Source organism: Bombina bombina, chromosome 1, assembly GCF_027579735.1.
Source record: "Bombina bombina isolate aBomBom1 chromosome 1, aBomBom1.pri, whole genome shotgun sequence".
In the NCBI taxonomy this organism is placed as follows: domain Eukaryota; kingdom Metazoa; phylum Chordata; class Amphibia; order Anura; family Bombinatoridae; genus Bombina; species Bombina bombina.
The window spans coordinates 1369723673-1369745937 of record NC_069499.1 but is presented as its reverse complement, the minus strand read 5'-3'; the positions used below and the strand labels follow the sequence as shown (position 1 = coordinate 1369745937).

Here is a 22265-nt window from a genome sequence, read left to right as displayed (position 1 = left end):
ACTTATTATTTACTATTTTATTTTTACATTCCAGAGCACCCAGAGGCGCTATCATGTCTCCTTTTGCAACTTCGTAGAGAGAAGTAAGTGTTACTGTATGTGCTAATGTGTAAAACAAATATGTTTTAATGCTTACCAGTAATCCGCTCGCCCCCCCCCCCCCCCAAAAAAAAGGAATGAACACAATCAGATGACTCCTCTCTTACCTGTATGAAAGTTGCTCCCCTTAGGAGACATTCAATGTCTAATTCTGTCTACTCTGTGTGTGAACAGCACTGAGTCTCTCTCTTGGTTTCTTGGCAGATTGCTAGTTGCATTAGTGAACTGTGGACCTTTTCCTCCATTCATGGCTTGGTCCTCTCTGGCTTGTGAGCTGTAGTTATCTGTAATCTATATTTTTCGTGCCTGTTAGTACTTGTCGTATACTAGGTATTGTGAGTTATCTTTATTTGCCATGTGGCCAGTAGAGCCGCCTGGTGCTTTGTGGGTCGTGTTTTTAGACCGAAGCACTGGTGGTGGGTGCTGTTTTGGATGCTCAGATGAGGTCATTAAATGTGTGTGTGCAAGCAAGCCAAGGTCGTCTTTACTTTGGCTTCCCTTTTGGAACTACTGAAATGAAAAGGGGAAACAACATGGACTCAGCAATAGGCTATATAAACCCCTATCCACACACTACGCACTAATAGACAGGCAACCTCCACCAAGATACTCCCCTATCTCCAAAGATGGAAGACTCAACTAGGTATCCCCACCTCCTTACTTATATGGCAACGCACTCTAGAGCTAACCAAAAAAGCCATTCACTGCATCACACTGTACCATTCACTGCATCACACAGACTTTTTGCTTAATAGAAAAGACCTCTGTCTTCTTTAAAGAATGGCTTAAAGTTTTGGGGGTTTTTTAAAAAAAAAACAGTTATTTATTTTATTTTTTTCCCCAGCCCTGGTTGAAATGTATCAGGAATAGACAGCCAGTTATAGATACCATAGAAATGTCTAGGATGTATTCACTAAAAGAATTGTCCGGGGCTAGACTATCAAAATGTATGCTCACTGATGATTCTGCCATTTTTAAAGACCTGGAAAAGAAAATTAAGTTAAACTTTATTTAAAAAAAAAAAAATATATATATATATATATATATATATATATATATATCACTTGCATCAATGGGAAATGTTTCACCCTTTTGAAACATATAGCCTCAGTTATGTAAGCAGCTAAAAAAACTTTGAGTTCAAAAGTATACCACTTCCACATAATTAGAAATCAAAGTCTTCATGCGGGCAAGTTGAACCAAAATATAGTACACCAGTAAATTATACCATTTTGTTCAAACAATGCAAGATTATATTAATGTTCAATGATCAGGTCTTTGAACAGGTATCTGCATATTAGGAAATTTCTAATGGCAGTGAGAGTCCACGAATTCCATTCATAACCTATGGGAAATACTTCACCTGGCCCCCAGGAGGAGGCAAAGATACCCCAAACAAAGCATTGAATATCCCTCCCACTTCCCCCCTACCCTCTTAGTAGTTCTTTTGCCTCGTTCATGGTGGTAGGCAGAGAGAGGTTCTCTGCTGAAGAATTTTATTGTCCTTAATGGATTGTTTCCTGTGAGAGAGGGGAGTTGTTGAAAGCCATGCCATTCTGTTGGTAGAGGCTTGTTGTTATGTTAGCTCCCTATCCTCCCTTTAAGGCAAACAGTGTTAGTTACACTGATTTTCCTTTGTGTTAAAGGATTGCTTCAGAGTACAGAAGCTGAGTAAGTCATGATTTCTCCAACATAGGTGTGTCCGGTCCACGGCGTCATCCTTACTTGTGGGATATTCTCTTCCCCAACAGGAAATGGCAAAGAGCCCAGCAAAGCTGGTCACATGATCCCTCCTAGGCTCCGCCTTCCCCAGTCATTCTCTTTGCCGTTGCACAAGTGATGGCTAAGAGTTTTTTGGTGTTTAAATGTAGTTTTTATTCTTCAATCAAGAGTTTGTTATTTTAAAATAGTGCTGGTATGTACTATTTACTCTGAAACAGAAAGGAGATGAAGATTTCTGTTTGTAAGAGGAAAATGATTTTAGCAACCGTTACTAAAATCGATGGCTGTTTCCACACAGGACTGTTGAGATGAATTAACTTCAGTTGGGGGAAACAGTGAGCAGACTTTTGCTGCTTGAGGTATGACACATTTCTAACAAGACTTGGTAATGCTGGAAGCTGTCATTTTCCCTATGGGATCCGGTAAGCCATTTTCTTAATTTTTAATATAAGAATAAAGGGCTTCACAAGGGCTTTAAAGACTGGTAGACATTTTTCTGGGCTAAAACGATTACTTTATAAGCATATTTAATGGTTTATAACTTTGAAGAGTTATTTTAATCTTGGGAATTCTGTTAAAAAAACGGCAGGCACTGTATTGGACACCTTTTTCACTGGGGGCCTTTTCTAGTCATAGGCAGAGCCTCATTTTCGCGCCACTAATGCGCAGTTGTTTTTGAGAAGCATGGCATGCAGATGCATGTGTGAGGAGCTCAGATCCACTGAAAAAGCTTATTGAAGGCGTCATTTGGTATCGTATTCCCCTCTGGGCTTGGTTGGGTCTCAGCAAAGCAGATACCAGGGACTGTATAGGGGTTAAATGTAAAAACGGCTCCGGTTCCGTTATTTTAAGAGTTAAAGCTTTCAAATTTGGTGTGCAATACTTTTAAGGCTTTAAGACACTGTGGTGAAATTTTGGTGAATTTTGAACAATTCCTTCATACTTTTGCGCATATTCAGTAATAAAGTGTGTTCAGTTTAAAATTTAAAGTGACAGTAACGGTTTTATTTTAAAACGTTTTTTGTGCTTTGTTATCAAGTTTATGCCTATTAACATGTCTGAACTATCAGATAGACGATGTTCTGTATGTTCGGAAGCCAAGGTTCCTCTCCATTTAAATATATGTGATGAATGTGACAAACAAAGTAGGGACAATGATGCCACTGATAATAATGTTGCCCAAAATGATTCCTTAAGTGAGGGGAGTAAGCATGGTACTGCATCATCTCCTTCTATGTCTACACCAGTCTTGCCCACTCAGGAGGTCCCTAGTGCATCTAGTGCGCCAATCCTCCTTACTATGCAACAATTAACGGCTGTAATGGATAATTCTATTAAAAACATTTTAGCCAAAATGCCCACTTATCAGCGAAAGCGCGACTGCTCTGTTTTAGATACTGAAGAGCATGAGGACGCTGATGATAATGGTTCTGACATGCCCTTACACCAGTCTGAAGGGGCCAGGGAGGTTTTGTCTGAGGGAGAAATTTCAGATTCAGGAAAAATTTCTCAACAAGCTGAACCTGACGTTATTACATTCAAATTTAAATTGGAACATCTCCGCGCTCTGCTTAAGGAGGTGTTATCTACTCTGGATGATTGTGACAGTTTGGTCATTCCAGAGAAATTATGTAAGATGGACAAGTTCCTAGAGGTCCCGGTGCCCCCCGAAGCTTTTCCTATACCCAAGCGGGTGGCGGACATTGTAAATAAAGAATGGGAAAGGCCCGGCATACCTTTTGTCCCTCCCCCTATATTTAAGAAATTATTTCCTATGGTCGACCCCAGGAAGGACTTATGGCAGACAGTCCCCAAGGTCGAGGGGGCGGTTTCTACTCTAAACAAACGCACCACTATCCCTATAGAAGATAGTTGTGCTTTCAAAGATCCTATGGATAAAAAATTAGAGGGTTTGCTTAAAAAGATGTTTGTTCAGCAAGGTTACCTTCTACAACCAATTTCATGCATTGTTCCTGTCACTACAGCAGCGTGTTTCTGGTTCGAAGAACTAGAAAAGTCGCTCAATAAAGCATCTTCTTATGAGGAGGTTATGGACAGAGTTCAAGCACTTAAATTGGCTAACTCTTTTACCTTAGACGCCACTTTGCAATTAGCTAGATTAGCGGCGAAAAATTCAGGTTTTGCTATTGTGGCGCGCAGAGCGCTTTGGCTAAAGTCTTGGTCAGCGGATGTGTCCTCCAAGAACAAATTGCTTAACATCCCTTTCAAGGGGAAAACGCTGTTTGAAAGACTTGACTTGAAAGAGATTATTTCAGACATCACTGGGGGAAAGGGCCACGCCCTTCCTCAGGATAGGTCTTTTAAGGCTAAAAATAAAACAAATTTTCGTCCCTTTCGCAGAAACGGACCAGCCTCAAATTCTACATCCTCTAAGCAAGAGGGTAATTCTTCTCAAACCAAGCCAGCCTGGAGACCGATGCAAGGCTGGAACAAAGGTAAGCAGGCCAAGAAGCCTGCTACCGCTACCAAGACAGCATGAGATGCTGGCCCCCGATCCGGGACCGGATCTGGTGGGGGGCAGACTCTCTCTCTTCGCTCAGGCTTGGGCAAGAGATGTTCAGGATCCTTGGGCGCTAGAAATAGTTTCTCAAGGTTATCTCCTGGAATTCAAGGAACTACCCCCAAGGGGAAGGTTCCACAGGTCTCAATTGTCTTCAGACCAAATAAAGACAGGCATTCTTACATTGTGTAGAAGACCTGTCAAAAGTGGGAGTGATTCATCCTGTTCCATTTGGAGAACAAGGGATGGGGTTTTACTCCAATCTGTTCATAGTTCCCAAAAAAGAGGGAACATTCAGGCCAATTTTGGATCTCAAGATCCTAAACAAATTTCTCAGGGTTCCATCGTTCAAAATGGAAACCATTCGGACAATTCTTCCTACCATCCAGGAAGGTCAATTCATGACCACGGTGGATTTAAAGGATGCGTATCTACATATTCCTATCCACAAGGAACATCATCGGTTCCTAAGATTCGCCTTTTTGGACAAGCATTACCAGTTTGTGGCACTTCCATTCGGATTAGCCACTGCTCCAAGAATTTTCACAAAGGTACTAGGGTCCCTTCTAGCGGTGCTAAGGCCAAGGGGCATTGCAGTAGTACCTTACTTGGACGACATACTAATTCAAGCGTCGTCTCTGCCGCAAGCAAAGGCTCATACGGACATTGTCCTAGCCTTTCTCAGATCTCACGGGTGGAAAGTGAACGTAGAAAAAAGTTCTCTATTCCCGTCAACAAGAGTTCCCTTCTTGGGAACAATAATAGACTCCTTAGAAATGAAGATTTTTCTGACAGAGGCCAGAAAATCAAAACTTCTAAGCTCTTGTCAAGTACTGCATTCTGTTCTTCTTCCTTCCATAGCGCAGTGCATGGAAGTAATAGGTTTGATGGTTGCGGCAATGGACATAGTTCCTTTTGCGCGAATTCATCTAAGACCATTACAACTGTGCATGCTCGGTCAGTGGAATGGGGATTATACAGACTTGTCCCCGACGATCCAAGTAGATCAGAGGACCAGAGATTCACTCCGTTGGTGGCTGACCCTGGACAACCTGTCTCAAGGGATGAGCTTCCGCAGACCAGAGTGGGTCATTGTCACGACCGACGCCAGTCTGGTGGGCTGGGGCGCGGTCTGGAAATCCCTGAAAGCTCAGGGTCTATGGTCTCGGGAAGAATCTCTTCTCCCGATAAACATTCTGGAACTGAGAGCGATATTCAATGCTCTCAAGGCTTGGCCTCAACTAGCAAAGGCCAAATTCATAAGGTTTCAATCAGACAACATGACGACTGTTGCATATATCAACCATCAGGGGGGAACAAGGAGTTCCCTGGCAATGGAAGAAGTGACCAAAGTAATTCAATGGGCGGAGATTCACTCCTGCCACTTGTCTGCAATCCACATCCCAGGAGTGGAAAATTGGGAAGCGGATTTTCTGAGTCGTCAGACATTTCATCCGGGGGAGTGGGAACTCCGTCCGGATATCTTTGCCCACATAACTCAATTATGGGGCATTCCAGACATGGATCTGATGGCGTCTCGTCAGAACTTCAAGGTTCCTTGCTACGGGTCCAGATCCAGGGATCCCAAGGCGACTCTAGTAGATGCACTAGTAGCGCCCTGGACCTTCAACCTAGCTTATGTATTCCCACCGTTTCCTCTCATTCCCAGGCTGGTAGCCAGGATCAATCAGGAGAGGGCTTCGGTGATCTTGATAGCTCCTGCGTGGCCACGCAGAACTTGGTATGCAGACCTGGTGAATATGTCATCGGCTCCACCATGGAAGCTACCTTTGAGACGGGACCTTCTTGTTCAAGGTCCGTTCGAACATCCGAATCTGGCCTCACTCCAACTGACTGCTTTGAGATTGAACGCTTGATTTTATCAAAGCGTGGGTTCTCAGATTCTGTCATTGATACTCTTATTCAGGCTAGAAAGCCTGTAACTAGAAAAATTTACCATAAAGTATGGAAGAAATATATCTGTTGGTGCGAATCGAAAGGATTCCCATGGAACAGGATAAAAATTCCTAAGATTCTATCCTTTCTACAAGAGGGTTTGGAGAAAGGATTATCTGCAAGTTCTTTGAAGGGACAGATTTCTGCTTTATCTGTTTTACTTCACAAAAAGCTGGCGGCTGTGCCAGATGTTCAGGCTTTTGTTCAGGCTCTGGTTAGAATCAAGCCTGTTTACAAACCTTTGACTCCTCCTTGGAGTCTCAATTTAGTTCTTTCAGTTCTTCAAGGGGTTCCATTTGAACCCTTACATTCCGTAGATATCAAGTTATTATCTTGGAAAGTTTTGTTTTTGGTTGCAATTTCTTCTGCTAGAAGAGTTTCAGAGTTATCTGCTCTGCAGTGTTCTCCTCCTTATCTGGTGTTCCATGCAGATAAGGTGGTTTTGCGTACTAAACCTGGTTTCCTTCCGAAAGTTGTTTCTAACAAAAATATTAACCAGGAGATAGTTGTACCTTCTTTGTGTCCGAATCCAGTTTCAAAGAAGGAACGTTTGTTGCACAATTTGGATGTAGTTCGTGCTCTAAAATTCTATTTAGAGGCTACAAAGGATTTCAGACAAACATCTTCCTTGTTTGTTGTTTATTCTGGTAAAAGGAGAGGTCAAAAAGCAACTTCTACCTCTCTCTCTTTTTGGCTTAAAAGCATCATCCGATTGGCTTATGAGACTGCTGGACGGCAGCCTCCTGAAAGAATCACAGCTCACTCCACTAGGGCTGTGGCTTCCACATGGGCCTTCAAGAACGAGGCTTCTGTTGATCAGATATGTAAGGCAGCGACTTGGTCTTCACTGCACACTTTTACCAAATTTTACAAATTTGATACTTTTGCTTCTTCTGAGGCTATTTTTGGGAGAAAGGTTTTGCAAGCCGTGGTGCCTTCCTTCTAGGTGACCTGATTTGCTCCCTCCCATCATCCGTGTCCTAAAGCTTTGGTATTGGTTCCCACAAGTAAGGATGACGCCGTGGACCGGACACACCTATGTTGGAGAAAACAGAATTTATGCTTACCTGATAAATTACTTTCTCCAACGGTGTGTCCGGTCCACGGCCCGCCCTGGTTTTTTAATCAGGTCTGATGAATTATTTTCTCTAACTACAGTCACCACGGTATCATATGATTTCTCCTATGCATATTCCTCCTTTACGTCGGTCGAATGACTGGGGAAGGCGGAGCCTAGGAGGGATCATGTGACCAGCTTTGCTGGGCTCTTTGCCATTTCCTGTTGGGGAAGAGAATATCCCACAAGTAAGGATGACGCCGTGGACCGGACACACCGTTGGAGAAAGTAATTTATCAGGTAAGCATAAATTCTGTTTTTATTTTCCCTCTCCTAATGGGTTGTAGCTTGATGAGATATATGGTAAGCAATCAGATTGCCAGCAGACTGGGGGAGCTATCTTTATTACTGTAGTAATCATGGGGAAATCTGTGAAGGAAAGGGACCTTCACACCTTTCACGGGGGGGGGGGGGCTTAATGTCACACTCAGAAGCGGCACCGACTGGACTTGCCGTTCAGACACGGTGCACATCACTGCCTTGTGTTGTGGTGCAGCTTTGTATGAAGAGGCTACATTTGGCCTCACGCCCCCCGGAAACGCACGCTAAAATCATCAAGCTCCCGTAGGAGGAGCGTTACTGAAACCAGGTTACAACTAGTTTTTACTCATGCTGTCCTACAGCGCTTCTCTTGCACATATGACGTGCGGTGGTGGGCGGGTCACAGGCTTCTGCCACAGGCAGTTTTGGCGCCTTCCCCGCCTCCCGATTTCATGTCGAGTGTGCAACGACGACGATAGCGATGTGAGACAGCGCGGGAGTCCTGTTACTAACACAGAGGTTGTGAGACACCTCAGATGAGCATTATTAAATAGGCTTGGAGCAAATAACTTGTAGCATATCAGCAGGGCCTTACTGTGCACTGCTCAATTTATTTTGGGTGCTACATCAGTGTCAATTGCTCTTTACATCCCATAGTACATTATGAATGACTCTATAATAAAACCTACTCAGGAGAATAATTGCCCTATTCCCTTAGTTGACTCCAATAAATGTATACTATGCAGGTCACATACTGTGTGTCCTCCTGCTCAATTATGTAACTCATGCCTTACATCTATTCTGCAGTCTCATTCAGGGGGCCCTGGTATTCAGACGTCCGCAGTGTCCCGCCATCTCATTCTATTCCTGGATGTTCTGCAGACTTGCAGAACTCAGTATGCCCGGACATGCCAGTACTGCAACCGCAAACGGTGGCTCCTAGTCCTGCACATGCTGTTCTTTGTGACCCTGTTTCTCAAACTGAACCCGGGTTTGGAATTTCCCCCCATTATTTTGCTGCCCAGTTACAATTTGCGATTTCTGCTTCCCTGAGTGCTATGCCAGTTGCAGGAAAAAGAAAGAGGAAGGTTAAGCACTGTTCCACTGAGTCTAGAAGTCATTTGGAGCTGCAGCAGAGCACCCCAACAAAGCTGTTAAGTGTCACTGCCCTTACCAATAACCCCCAGTCATTCTCTTTGCCTCTGTCAATGGAGGACGTGAAGTTGGTGTCTGAAGTTTTTATTACTTTTGTGGGTACTTTTCCCTGCAAGCAAGGATTTGGGTTTAGCTGTGTCCACATCAATCTCTTGAGTACGTGTAGTGGTGGCTTTTAAACAGTTAGAAAGTGGTGAGGTGACCCTTGCTTTGTTTTCTAACATATTTGCTGCCCTCGGTTTAGAAAGCCAGAGTTGGTTACTCTGTTCTTTCTCTTCTACAGGTCTCTGTTAGGAGTATGTGTCCTTTCATGCCTTGTGAACTGTCTTCCTGCCCGACAGCTAGATTTGCAGGTAAGTGCTTTGGTCTTCTAGGTACTGGAGACTTGCACTGTTGAATTTAATCCTGCATTAATTGTTATGGGACATTATAATCCTTTAGGGAGGATTCATTTGGCGCAGTATGCAGGCGCTATTTGTACGTGAGGAGACTAGGGGTTAACGACTTCCATTAGATTTATGGGATGGCTAATGACCCTATGGTTATGTGTATTTGTCGTAAAGTTGTTTTTGAAGGAATGTTTAAACGGCTACTTTCCGTTTTTATGCTTCAAAGTAGAATCGCCCACTTTTTCTTTAATGCACAGTTTCTTTTGATGCCGCTCATGTGACCTCCCGCTCTTCTGCTTGTAGCTTTGAGCGGAGCGGTGTAATCTTTTTTTATGACATGAGTCCACGGATCATCTTAATTACTAATGGGATATTCACCTCCTGGTCAGCAGGAGGCGGCAAAAGCACCACAGCAGAGCTGTTAAATAGCTCCTCCCTTCCCTCCCACTCCAGTCATTCTCTTTGCCTACGTTAGTGATAGGAAGAGGTAAAGTGAGGTGTTAGAAAAAGATTCTTCAATCAAGAGTTTATTATTTTTAAAGTAGTGCCAGAGCTGCTTTGTTCTAGGGTGTAGCCGTAGTCCATATCAGTCTCTACAGAAGAGCATTTGGTGGCTTTAGAGCAATGGGAACTTGTGGGACATAATTCTCACTGCGCCTCCCATACTGATGCTGCCCTAACCCAGAAAAACTGAGGGATTTTTACTCAGAACTTTCGTTTATTTACAGGGCCATGGGAGGGAGAGGACCTCCTAAACCTGGGAACTGCCTTACTGCCAGGCAGAAGATGAGGTAAGTGCTGACTTTCTTTCTGGGGGTAGAGGATCTCAGAAAAGTTTGGGCACTTTATTAATTTAGACCTCATTGTCCTTGGACTTAGATTTTCCTTTTCTTTAGGAGATATTTTGGCAGTTTGAATGCGGGGACATGTGTCTCATCTCCTGTGTCTAATTTAATAATGGGGCCGACCGGGAGATTTTATCATGAGATTTTACATTGAGTGTGACAGAGTGTGTGCTCTAAGGGGGTTTCTCTGTCAGATAGGATTTTTGGACTGCACAGCTATTTAAACTGAAGCTGTTAGGTCTGTTCTTTTGCTCAGTGTGAGTGTTTGCCTGATAACAAGCTAAGCAACTTTTGTTTGGAAGTGTACAATTTGTCCCTTTGCTCCCGGTGCCTTTGCTTGGCAATGGCGACCAGGAGATCACATAGATTTCATTAGTGCTAATAAAGTACATGAGTTTACACTTAGTAAACAATGACCTGTAATGCCAAATCAAGAGATACTGATATTGCATGAGGCTGAGTGCTAAGTATAAATAACACTTTTAGGGCAGCTGGAAAGTGGTCAATTTATTTGCTCCCGGTGCCGTTACTTGGAGAATTTCAATGGCGACCGGGAGAAGGCTTATCAAACGCCCACGAGGGGCGGAGCTTGTGAATTGCGCCATTGTAGTGCGCAACTACTTTCCTAGACTGGGCTGCAGTTATTTGGAATTTCAATGGCGACCGGGATGGCTTGTCAAACGCCCACGAGGGGCGGAGCTTATGAATGGCACCATTGTAGTGCGCAACTCCTTTACTAGAGCTTCCGGGTTGTCGGAAGCGGAGGACTTTGCCTTAAAATAGCACTTTACAGATGCCTCCTCCTTAACACTACAAGTTGCGGAAGGAACTGAGGATTGTTTGTCTGAGTGCTTGCACTTAAGAACAGCACTACAGTTAAATTAAGGATGAGCAGTGACTGAAAAACAAATCAGGTCTGCTCAGTGGTAGTACAAATGTATGTTTGTGCTGATAATATGCAAAAGATATGTATAAACAAAGAGACAGCATCAGTACAGAGACTGTCTGGCTCCTCAGCTAGATACAAGCTGTGATATAGAGGAATTTTTGCAGTATTAGATTTCCTGTATATATTTAACCTTTTTTCTCTTACTTGGTGTATTCAGTCCACGGATTCATCCTTACTTGTGGGATATTCTCAATCCCTACAGGAAGTGGCAAAGAGAGCACACAGCAAAGCTGTCCATATAGCTCCCCTCAGGCTCTGCCCCCCCAGTCATTCTCTTTGCCGCTCTAACAAGTAGCATCTCCACTGGAGGGTAAAGAGTATGTGGTGATTTCTGCTGAGAGGAAAAAGATTTTAGCATGTTGTAACTAAAATCCATTGCTGTTCCCACACAGGACTGTTGAGTACCGGAGAACTTCAGTTTGGGGGAACAGTTTGCAGGCTTATACTGCTTAAGGTATGTTCAGTCATTTTTTCTAACAAGACTTGCTAGTGCTAGAAGACTGACAGAAATCCCATGAGGGAAGGTAAGCCATTTTCTGAGACACAGTATAGAATGATGGCTTCAGTTAAGGGCTTTAATACTGACAGACACTGTGATGGGCTAAATCGATTACTTTATTAAGGTAATCTTATATTTATTAAGCGTTTTAGACGTTGGAAACACTTTTCGGGGACTTTTTTACGCCTGGCATTTTGTAAGACAGCTAATCTGACTCAGAAAGGCCCCATAACTCTGGAGTAATGAAGAGGGGGCCTCATTTTTGCGCCTCATTTGCGCAGTTGATTTGCAACACAGCTCCATGCAGCTTCATGTGCAGAGCCTTAAGAGTACAGGAGGACTTCAGGGAGGCTTAATTTGCACCTGCAATTAACCCTAAAGGAAGGTAAAGCCACAGCAAAGACTGTGGCATCGTACTGTAGTGGGTTAAACCGGGTGTTTACTTCATTTTGCTCCGGTTTGGGCATTAAGGGGTTAAATTATTTGAAAATTTGTGTGCAATCATTTCAAGGCATTAGGATCATGTGGTGAAAATTTCATTAAGATCGGATGTTTTTTGATGATTTGGTAAAAACGTGTGTGCCTTTTATTATTTAAAGAGACAGTAACGTTTTTTCAAAAAGTATTTTTTTCAATATTTTAGTGTTGTCTGAGTCTGTCAAACATGTCTGAGCCTTCAAATAGACCTTGTTCTTTATGTTCAAAAGCCATGGCAGTACCCCCATTACATTTATGTTTAAAGTGTGCAAAATCATCTAAGCATTTTAAAGATCATCCAGTGACAATTAAAAATGCTGCCCAAGATGATTCCTTAACGGAGGGTAATGAGGATAGTCCTTCTTCCTCCCCCCACGTGTCTACACCAGTTACGCCCGCGCAAGCGATGCCTAGTACCTCTAGCGCATTGGCCCCTATTACTTTACAACAATTAGCAGCAGTAATGGATAATTCCCTTGCAGCATTTTTATCCAAACTGCCAGTTTTTCCAAGAAAGCGCGATAGCTCAGTTTTAAATACAGAGGATGAGCAATCTGAAGCTTTGGATAATTTATCTGTAGTACCCTCACAAAACTCAGAGGTAGCAGGGAAGGTCTGTCTGAGGGAGAAATTTCTGACATAGGAAAAGTTTCTCAGCAGGCAGAGTCAGATTCCTTAGCGTTTAAATTTAAGCTGGAACACCTCCGCGTCCTGCTTAAGGAGGTTTTAGCTACCATGGTGGTCCCTGAAAAATTGTGTAAAATGGACAGATTTTTAGAGGTCCCTGTATACACTGAGGCATTTCCGATCCCAAAGAGGGTGGCGGATATTGTGACTAAGGAGTGGGAGAGACCAGGTGTACCCTTTGTTCCCCCACCTATCTTTAAGAAAATGTTCCCCATAAACGACCCTAGGCGGGACGCATGGCAGACGGTCCCTAAGGTAGAGGGGGCTGTTTCAACACTGGCTAAGTGTACAACTATACCAATAGAGGATAGTTGTGCTTTTCAAAGATCCTATGGATAAAAAATTGGAAGGATTGCTTAAGAAAATTTTTGTTCAGCAAGGTTTTCTGCTTCAAACAATTGCTTGCATTATTCCGGTAACTACTGCAGCGGCTTTTTGGTTCGAGGCCCTGGAGGAGTCGCTCCAGAGGGAGACTTCATACGATGAGGTCATGGATAGAATTCATGCTTTAAAGCTGGCTAATTCTTTTATCACTGATGCCGCTCTCCAATTAGCTAAACTAGCGGCGAAAAACTCAGGTTTTGCCATCATGGCGAGAAGAGCGCTTTGGCTCAAATCGTGGTCGGCGGATGTGTCGTCCAAAACAAAACTGTTAAATATTCCCTTCAAGGGGAAAACCCTATTTGGCCCAGAGCTGAAAGAAATTATTTCAGATATCACTGGGGGCAAGGGCCATGCCCTTCCACAAGATAGGCCGTTTAAGGCCAAAAACAAGGCTAATTTTCGCTCCTTTCGCAACTTCAGGAGCGGACCTGCTGCAACCTCTGCTGCCGCAAAGCAAGATAACGCTTCCCAGCCCAAAGCAACCTGGAAACCCTTGCAGGGCTGGAATAAGGGTAAACAGGCCAAGAAGCCTGCTCCTGCTACCAAGACAGCATGAAGGGGTAGCCCCCGATCCGGAATCGGATCTGGTAGGGGGCAGACTTTCTCTCTTTGCTCAGGCTTGGGCAAGAGACGTTCCTGATCCCTGGGCATTAGAAATAGTTGCTCAGGGGTACCTTCTAGAATTCAAGGATTCTCCCCCAAGGGGAAGGTTCCACATTTCTCGTTTGTCTTCAGACCAAACAAAGAAACAGGCAATCTACTAAAAATGGGAGTGATACACCCAGTTCCAATTGCAGAACAAGGACTGGGCTTTTACTCAAACCTGTTCGTAGTTCCCAAAAAGGAAGGAACTTTCAGGCCAATCCTGGATCTAATGATTCTAAACAAATTCCTCAGAGTTCCGTCTTTCAAGATGGAAACCATTCGGACAATCTTGCCGATGATCCAGGAAGGTCAATATATGACTACCGTGGATCTAAAGGATGCGTACCTACATATTCCTATCCATAAAGATCACCATCAGTTCCTAAGGTTCGCCTTTCTGGACAAACATTACCAGTTCGTGGCCCTTCCTTTCGGGTTGGCCACCGCTCCCAGAATTTTCACAAAGGTGCTAGGGTCCTTTCTAGCGGTTCTAAAACCGCGGGGCATTGCAGTCGCACCTTACCTAGACGACATATTAATACAGGCATCGTCCTTTCACAGAGCCAAGGCTCATACGGACATCGTTCTGGCCTTTCTAAGGTCTCACGGGTGGAAGGTGAACGTAGAAAAGAGTTCTCTGTCCCCGCTCACAAGGGTTCCCTTTCTGGGAACACTGATAGACTCGGTAGAAATGAAAATCTTTCTGACAGAGGTCAGGAAGTCGAAACTGCTGAATACTTGCCGAGTTCTTCATTCCATTCCTCGGCCTTCCGTGGCTCAGTGCATGGAAGTAATTGGTTTAATGGTTGCGGCAATGGACGTAGTCCCTTTCGCCCGAATCCATCTCAGACCACTGCAGCTGTGCATGCTCTAACAGTGGAATGGAGATTACGCGGATTTGTTTCCTCAAATTCAAATGGATCAAAAAACCAGAGACTCTCTTCCCTGGTGGTTGTCTCAAGATCACCTGTCTCAGGGAATGAGTTTCCGCAGACCAGAGTGGATCATTGTCACGACCGATGCCAGTCTGGTAGGCTGGGGTGCGGTCTGGAACTCCCTGAAGGCTCAGGGACTATGGTCTCGGGAAGAATCTCTTCTCCCGATAAACATTTTGGAGCTGAGAGCATTATTCAATACGCTCCAGGCGTGGCCTCAACTAGCAGAGGCCAAATTAATCAGATTTCAGTCGGACAACATCACGACTGTGGCGTACATCAATCATCAGGGAGGAACAAAGAGTTCCCTAGCAATGAAGGAAATATCCAAGATTATCAAATGGGCGGAGGATCACTCCTGCCATCTATCTGCCATTCACATCCCAGGGGTAGACAACTGGGAGGTGGATTTTCTAAGTCGTCAGACTTTCCATCCGGGGGAGTGGGAACTCCACCCGGAGGTTTTTGCTCAGCTGACCCAGCTTTGGGGCATTCCAGAGTTGGATCTGATGGCGTCCTGTCAGAACACCAAACTTCCCCTTTACGGATCCAGATCCAGGGATCCTAAGGCGGCATTGATAGATGCATTAATAGTGCCTTGGTCATTCAGTCTAGCTTATGTCTTTCCACCGTTTCCTCTTCTCCCTCGGCTAATAGCCAGAATCAAACAGGAGAAGGCTTCGGTAATTCTGATAGCGCCTGCGTGGCCACGCAGGACTCGGTATGCAGACCTAGTGGACATGTCATCGGTCCCACCATGGAAACTGCCATCAAGGCAGGATCTTCTAATCCAAGGTCCTTTCAAGCATCCAAATCTAGTTTCTCTGCAACTGACTGCTTGGAGATTGAACGCTTAATCCTAGCTAAGCTGGGTTTCTCTAATTCAGTTATAGATACTCTGATACAGGCCAGAAAGCCTGTCACCAGGAAAATTTACCATAAGATATGGCGGAAATATCTTTGCTGGTGTGAATCCAAGGGTTACTCGTGGAGTAAGGTTAGGATTCCAAGGATATTGTCTTTTCTCCAAGCTAGTTCCTTAAAGGGACAGATATCTGCTCTGTCTATTCTGTTACACAAGCGTCTGGCAGCTGTACCAGACGTTCAGGCGTTTGCACAGGCCCTAGTTAGAATCAAGCCTGTCTACAGACCTGTGGCTCCTCCATGGAGTCTAAATTTAGTTCTTTCAGTTCTTCAAGGGGTTCCGTTTGAACCTTTGCATTCCATAGATATCAAGTTATTATCTTGGAAAGTTTTGTTATTAGTAGCTATTTCTTCTGCTCGAAGAGTTTCAGAATTGTCTGCTTTGCAGTGTGATTCACCCTATCTGGTGTGCCATGCAGATAAGGTTGTTTTGCGTACTAAACCTGGTTTCCTTCCAAAGGTGGTTTCTAATAAGAATATTAACCAGGAAATCATTGTTCCTTCTCTGTGCCCTAATCCAGTTTCTAAGACAGAACGACTGTTGCACAATCTTGATGTGATTCGTGCTTTAAAGTTCTATTTAAAAGCAACTAAAGATTTCAGACAAACGTCATCCTTGTTTGTTGTGTATTCTGGTAAGAGGAGAGGTCAGAAAGCGACTGCTACCTCTCTTTCATTCTGGCTGAAAAGCATCATCCGATTGGTTTATGAGACTGCTGGTAAGCAGCCTCCTGAACGAATTACAGCTCATTCCACCAGAGCTGTGGCTTCCACATGGGCTTTCAAGAATGAGGCTTCTGTTGAACAGATTTGTAAGTCAGCGACTTGGTCTTCCCTGCATACATTCGCCAAATTTTATAAATTCGATACTTTTGCTTCTTCTGAGGCTATTTTTGGGAGAAAGGTTTTACAAGCAGTGGTGCCTTCCGTTTAGGTTACCTGACTTGTTCCCTCCCTTCATCCGTGTCCTATTGCTTTGGTATTGGTATCCCACAAGTAAGGATGAATCCGTGGACTGAATACACCAAGTAAGAGAAAACAGAATTTATGCTTACCTGATAAATTACTTTCTCTTATAGGTGTATTCAGTCTACGGCCCGCCCTGATATTTAAGTCAGGTTCAAATTTACTTTACAATAACGACAGTCACCACTGCACCCTATGTTTCTCCTTTTTCTCCTAACCGTCGGTCGAATGACTGGGGGGGCGGAGCCTGAGGGGAGCTATATGGACAGCTTTGCTGTGTGCTCTCTTTGCCACTTCCTGTAGGGATTGAGAATATCCCACAAGTAAGGATGAATCCGTGGACTGAATACACCTGTAAGAGAAAGTAATTTATCAGGTAAGCATAAATTCTGTTATTTCCTCATCAAAATAAAAGAGGGTTGCTCTGGAACACTTATAGAAACAATAATGTTTATGTGTTAATTGTCATTAACTGCACAAATGTAAAAAAATGCTGCACTTTGACATTTAAAGTGACAGTAACGTTTGTTATATGTTTATTTTTATTAACAAAGGCTTAAGAATGTATTAATTTGTCTTCTATATGTGAGTCAGGTGGATTATGAAAGTGTTCATAACATTCTATAACATACATGCAGTGCCCTGTGGTTCCTCGCAAACTCCATCTGGAGTTACTGTACAAGACATCGCTTTTTAATGTGATGGCGATAGATGTTGCATTGTCTGCCTTTCCCATGCTACCGGGAAGACATCTGATGGAATGTATATGATCAGATACAGTGGTAGCTATTCATTGTGTTTCTTCCATGAGTTTGAAGAGGAAGATACTTCTGTGGTATATGGGGGGAAAGTCTAAGATTTTGTCTGGGTACTTCCTTTATAAGCCGGACAGATAGTTCAGCATGCTAAGGCAGTGCATGCCTAAGGCACTGTGGCTGAGCTCTGTAGCAACCCAAGGGTTGCAGGTTCGATCCCCGGCGAGGTCCACTCAGCCTTTCATCCTTCCGAGGTCGATAAAATGAGCAGCCCCTTGGGACCCTTACGGGTGATTAGCTGCGCTTTACAAGTACCCAATGCATGCATGCATGCATACATACATACATACATACATACATACTGCACTTCCACATGTATGTTTAAACTGTTACTAAAGTTGTTTTCTTTCAGTTTAAGTGGAGCGCCTCCATTTACTTCCTGAGGAGGATTTTACTTAACTGTATGACTCTGACATTATGGGCGTAGTCATGCCTAATCAGTACTGTGATATTCCATGGTGTACATTATTTTGGAGTATCCAAAAGGTCTCCTAACGCTAATGGATACTTGCTATTTCAGACTCTGTTGGGGAGTCTTGGCATACGGTCCCCTAGGAGGTTAAAAACTTCCTATAATAGCCTGCAGTATGTTATGGTAAGATCCTGGTCTGCGGATGTCTCATCTAGAGTCTAAAGCTTTTGATGAACAATAAATCAGAGTAATTTTATTTCCTTTCAAGTTTTCAAGGAAAATCCTACACTCCTTTTTCCATGTGGGAGCAGTTCAAGCCTTCCGGAAGGACCCAATCAGTTTTGGAATAAGAGAATGTAGTTCAAAAATTATGTTTTTGAATCAAGGACATCAAGAAGTGCCTGTCTCCGATTTGTGACCTTAAAGATTGGTTTTGACTTTAGTTCTCCTTCCAAGGTTCTGTCTTTAAGAATTTCAGTAGACCAGACCGAATGAGAGGCGCTCTTCCTCTTGTAGGGAGCTTCTCCGACTTGGGGTGATAGTTTCTGTTCCTGGTCTCCGAGAAGGAACTGTCGGACGGATATTATTCATGATTCTAATAAAGATGGAAGCTATTCGTTCCATTCTTTCTGGGGTCCAAGAAGGTCAATTCATGGCATTTAGGACGTGTACCTACATATTCCTATTCATCAGGGTCATCACAGGTTTTAAGGGTTTGCTTTTCTAGTCAAACACTTCCAATTTGTGGTTATTCCCTTCTGTCTTGCTGTTAGTGAAGCCTCGGTTACGAGGCATTGCAGTAGCGCCCTATCGGGATGACATCGGTTGGAAGGTGAATTTGGAAAAGAGCTGGGTTTTTTTTCCAAAAAATAACTATTTTTATTAGGAAAAATAAGGATTTTGACTTTGGTCTAGTTCTGCAGTCCACTCTTTGGACATCAGTCGTTCAGTGCATGGAAGTATCAGGCTGATGATTGTCGCGTTGGACATCATCCTGTTTGGTCTGGTCAACTTCATTTCTTTGCAGTTAAATATGTTCAAACAATGTAAGGAAGTTTATGCGGACTTGTCTCCTCTAATTTTACTGGAAGCAGGCGACGAGGGATTTTTTTTCTACCGTGGCTATCTGTCTGAAATAGCTTAATGATTAGTTCAAGTGTTTGGAAAACAGAAGTTTGAGAGTTCAGATCCTCCCATTGGTGCTGGTACTTTGAAATGGTTGTCAGTTTATCTGCCCCAGGGATCCTGCTTTCGCAGATCATTTTGGGTGATTGTGACAATAATTGCTAGCCTTCTAGTATGGGGGCTGGGGATAACTTAAGGCTCAGGGTGTTTGGACTCAGTCAGAGTCTGTTCTACTTGTTATCAGTTTGGAGCTGAGGGCGAGCTTCAATACTCTTCTGACCTGGCCCAATTGGCCTCGGTACAGTTTATCAGGTTCCTGTTTGACGTCATGACTTTTGTGGTTTACATCAATCACCAGGGAGGAACGAGAAGAGTACCTTAGCGATGACAGAAGTAGTCCAGGTAATCCAGTGGGCGAAAGTCTACTCTTGCTGTCTCTCAGAGATCCTCAGGGGTGGTCGATGATTCTCAAGTGGGGTTCTCATGGCATCACAACAGAATGCCAAGCTCCCGAGATTCGGGTCATGGTCCAGGGAGCCCCAGGTGGCGCTGATAGATGCTCTGGCGGTTCTTTGGAACTTCAGTCTAGCATACCTATTTCCTCTGTTTACTTTTCTTCCTTGGGTAACTGCTCAAATCAAACAGGAGAGGGCCTCGGTGATCTTCATAGCATCGACCTGGTCTCGCAGGATTTGGTATGCAGATCTGGTGGAGATGCCATCTCTGCCACCTTGGTGACTTCCGTTGAGGAAGGACCTTCTGATCAGGGGGCCTTCCTTCACCCAAATCTAGTTTCTCTGAGCTGACTGCTTGGAGGTGGAACGTTTAATTTTATCCAAGCGGGGGTTTTCTGACTCGGTCATGGAGACCATGATTGAGGCTCGTAGGCTCCAGGGCTACTCATGGAGTAGAGTTAGGATACCTAGAATTTTGTCTTTTCTCCAAGGAGGTTTGGAGAAGGGTTTATCGACGAGTTCCCTAAGGGGTCAAATCTCGACTTTATCTAGTTTTGTTACACAAACGTCGGGCGGGTGTCCCAGATGTACAATCATTTTGTCAGGCCTTGGTCAGGATCAGGCCTGTGTTCAAACCAGTTATTCCTCCATGGAGTTTTAATTTAGTTCCAAAAGCCCTTCAAGGGGCTCCGTTTGACCCTATGCATTCCTTAGATATTAAATTGTTATCTTGGAAAGTTTTATTTCTTGTTACTATTTCTTCTGCTCGGAGAGTGTCAGAGCTCTCGGCATTGCAGTACTAATCTTCTTATCTTTTTTCCATTCAGATAATTTAGTTTTATGTACTAAATTAGGATTTCTTCCTAAGGTTGTTTCTGATCGGACAGTTAATCGGGAGATTGTTGTTCCTTTTTTGTGTCCTAATCCTTCTTTTCAGACGGAACGACTTCTGCACAATTTGGATGTCGTCCGTGCTTTACAGTTTTTACCTGCAGGCGACTAAGGACTTTCGTCAGTCGTCTTCTTTGTGATTTTCTCAGGAAACCGTAAGTGACAGAAAGCTATGGCTACTTCTTTCTTTTTGACTGAAAAGTATCATACGTTTTGTATATGAGACTGCTGGACGGCAGCCTCCCCGAGAGGGTTACGGCTCATTCCACGAAGGCTGTTGCTTCCTCATGGGCATTCAAAAATGAAGCTTCTGTGGAACAGATTTGCAAGGCCTCAACTTGGTTCTTTCTTCACACTTTTTCAAGGTTTTACAGATTTAATTCTTTTGCATGTGTACTCTTGCTTGGGTATTGAATCCCATTACTAATTAAGATGATCCATGGACTCATCGTGTCCTAAAAAAAGAAAAGAAAATTTATGCTTACCTGATAAATTTATTTTTCTCCAACATAGGTGTGTCCGGTCCACGGCGTCATCCTTACTTGTGGGATATTCTCTTCCCCAACAGGAAATGGCAAAGAGCCCAGCAAAGCTGGACACATGATCCCTCCTAGGCTCCGCCTACCCTAGTCATTCTCTTTGCCGTTGTACAGGCAACATCTCCACGGAGATGGCTTAGAGTTTTTTAGTGTTTAACTGTAGTTTTTCATTATTCAATCAAGAGTTTGTTATTTTCAAATAGTGCTGGTACGTACTATTTACTCAGAAACAGAAAAGAGATGAAGAATTCTGTTTGTATGAGGAAAATGATTTTAGCAACCGTAACTAAAATCCATGGCTGTTCCACACAGGACTGTTGAGAGCAATTAACTTCAGTTGGGGGAACAGTGTGCAGTCTCTTACTGCTTGAGGTATGACACATTCTAACAAGACGATGTAATGCTGGAAGCTGTCATTTTCCCTATGGGATCCGGTAAGCCATGTTTATTACGATTGTAAATAAGGGCTTCACAAGGGCTTATTTAAACTGTAGACTTTTTCTGGGCTAAATCGATTGATTATTAACACATATTTAGCCTTGAGGAATCATTTTATATGGGTATTTTGATATAATAATATCGGCAGGCACTGTTTTAGACACCTTATTCTTTAGGGGCTTTCCCAAAGCATAGGCAGAGTCTCATTTTCGCGCCGGTGTTGCGCACTTGTTTTTGAGAGGCATGGCATGCAGTCGCATGTGAGAGGAGCTCTGATACTTATAAAAGACTTCTGAAGGCGTCATTTGGTATCGTATTCCCCTTTGGGTTTGGTTGGGTCTCAGCAAAGCAGATACCAGGGACTGTAAAGGGGTTTAAAGCTTAAAACGGCTCCGGTTCCGTTATTTTAAGGGTTAAAGCTTCCAAAATTGGTGTGCAATATTTTCAAAGCTTTAAGACGCTGTGGTGAAAATTTGGTGAATTTTGAACAATTCCTTCATGTTTTTTCGCAATTGCAGTAATAAAGTGTGTTCAGTTTAAAATTTAAAGTGACAGTAACGGTTTTATTTTAAAACGTTTTTTGTACTTTCTGTTCAAGTTTATGCCTGTTTAACATGTCTGAACTACCAGATAGACTGTGTTCTGAATGTGGGGAAGCCAGAATTCCTATTCATTTAAATAAATGTGATTTATGTGATAATGACAATGATGCCCAAGATGATTCCTCAAGTGAGGGGAGTAAGCATGGTACTGCATCATTCCCTCCTTCGTCTACACGAGTCTTGCCCACTCAGGAGGCCCCTAGTACATCTAGCGCGCCAATACTCCTTACTATGCAACAATTAACGGCTGTAATGGATAATTCTGTCAAAAACATTTTAGCCAAAATGAACCCTTGTCAGCGTAAGCGTGGCTGCTCTGTTTTAGTTACTGAAGAGCATGACGACGCTGATATTAATATCTCTGAAGGGCCCCTAACCCAATCTGAGGGGGCCAGGGAGGTTTTGTCTGAGGGAGAAATTACTGATTTAGGGAACATTTCTCAGCAGGCTGAATCTG

The 22265-nt window shown here is 43.5% G+C and overlaps 1 protein-coding gene across 1 annotated transcript in view; it reads left to right on the top strand.

Annotated features, from left to right (window-relative positions):
• The window catches only part of INTS3 (integrator complex subunit 3), an 883995-nt gene that overhangs the window by 641715 nt on the left and 220015 nt on the right, over positions 1-22265 (top strand). Inside the window, 1 exon segment of the mRNA XM_053719732.1 lies at positions 35-83. Coding sequence (XP_053575707.1) covers positions 35-83 — 49 coding nt within the window.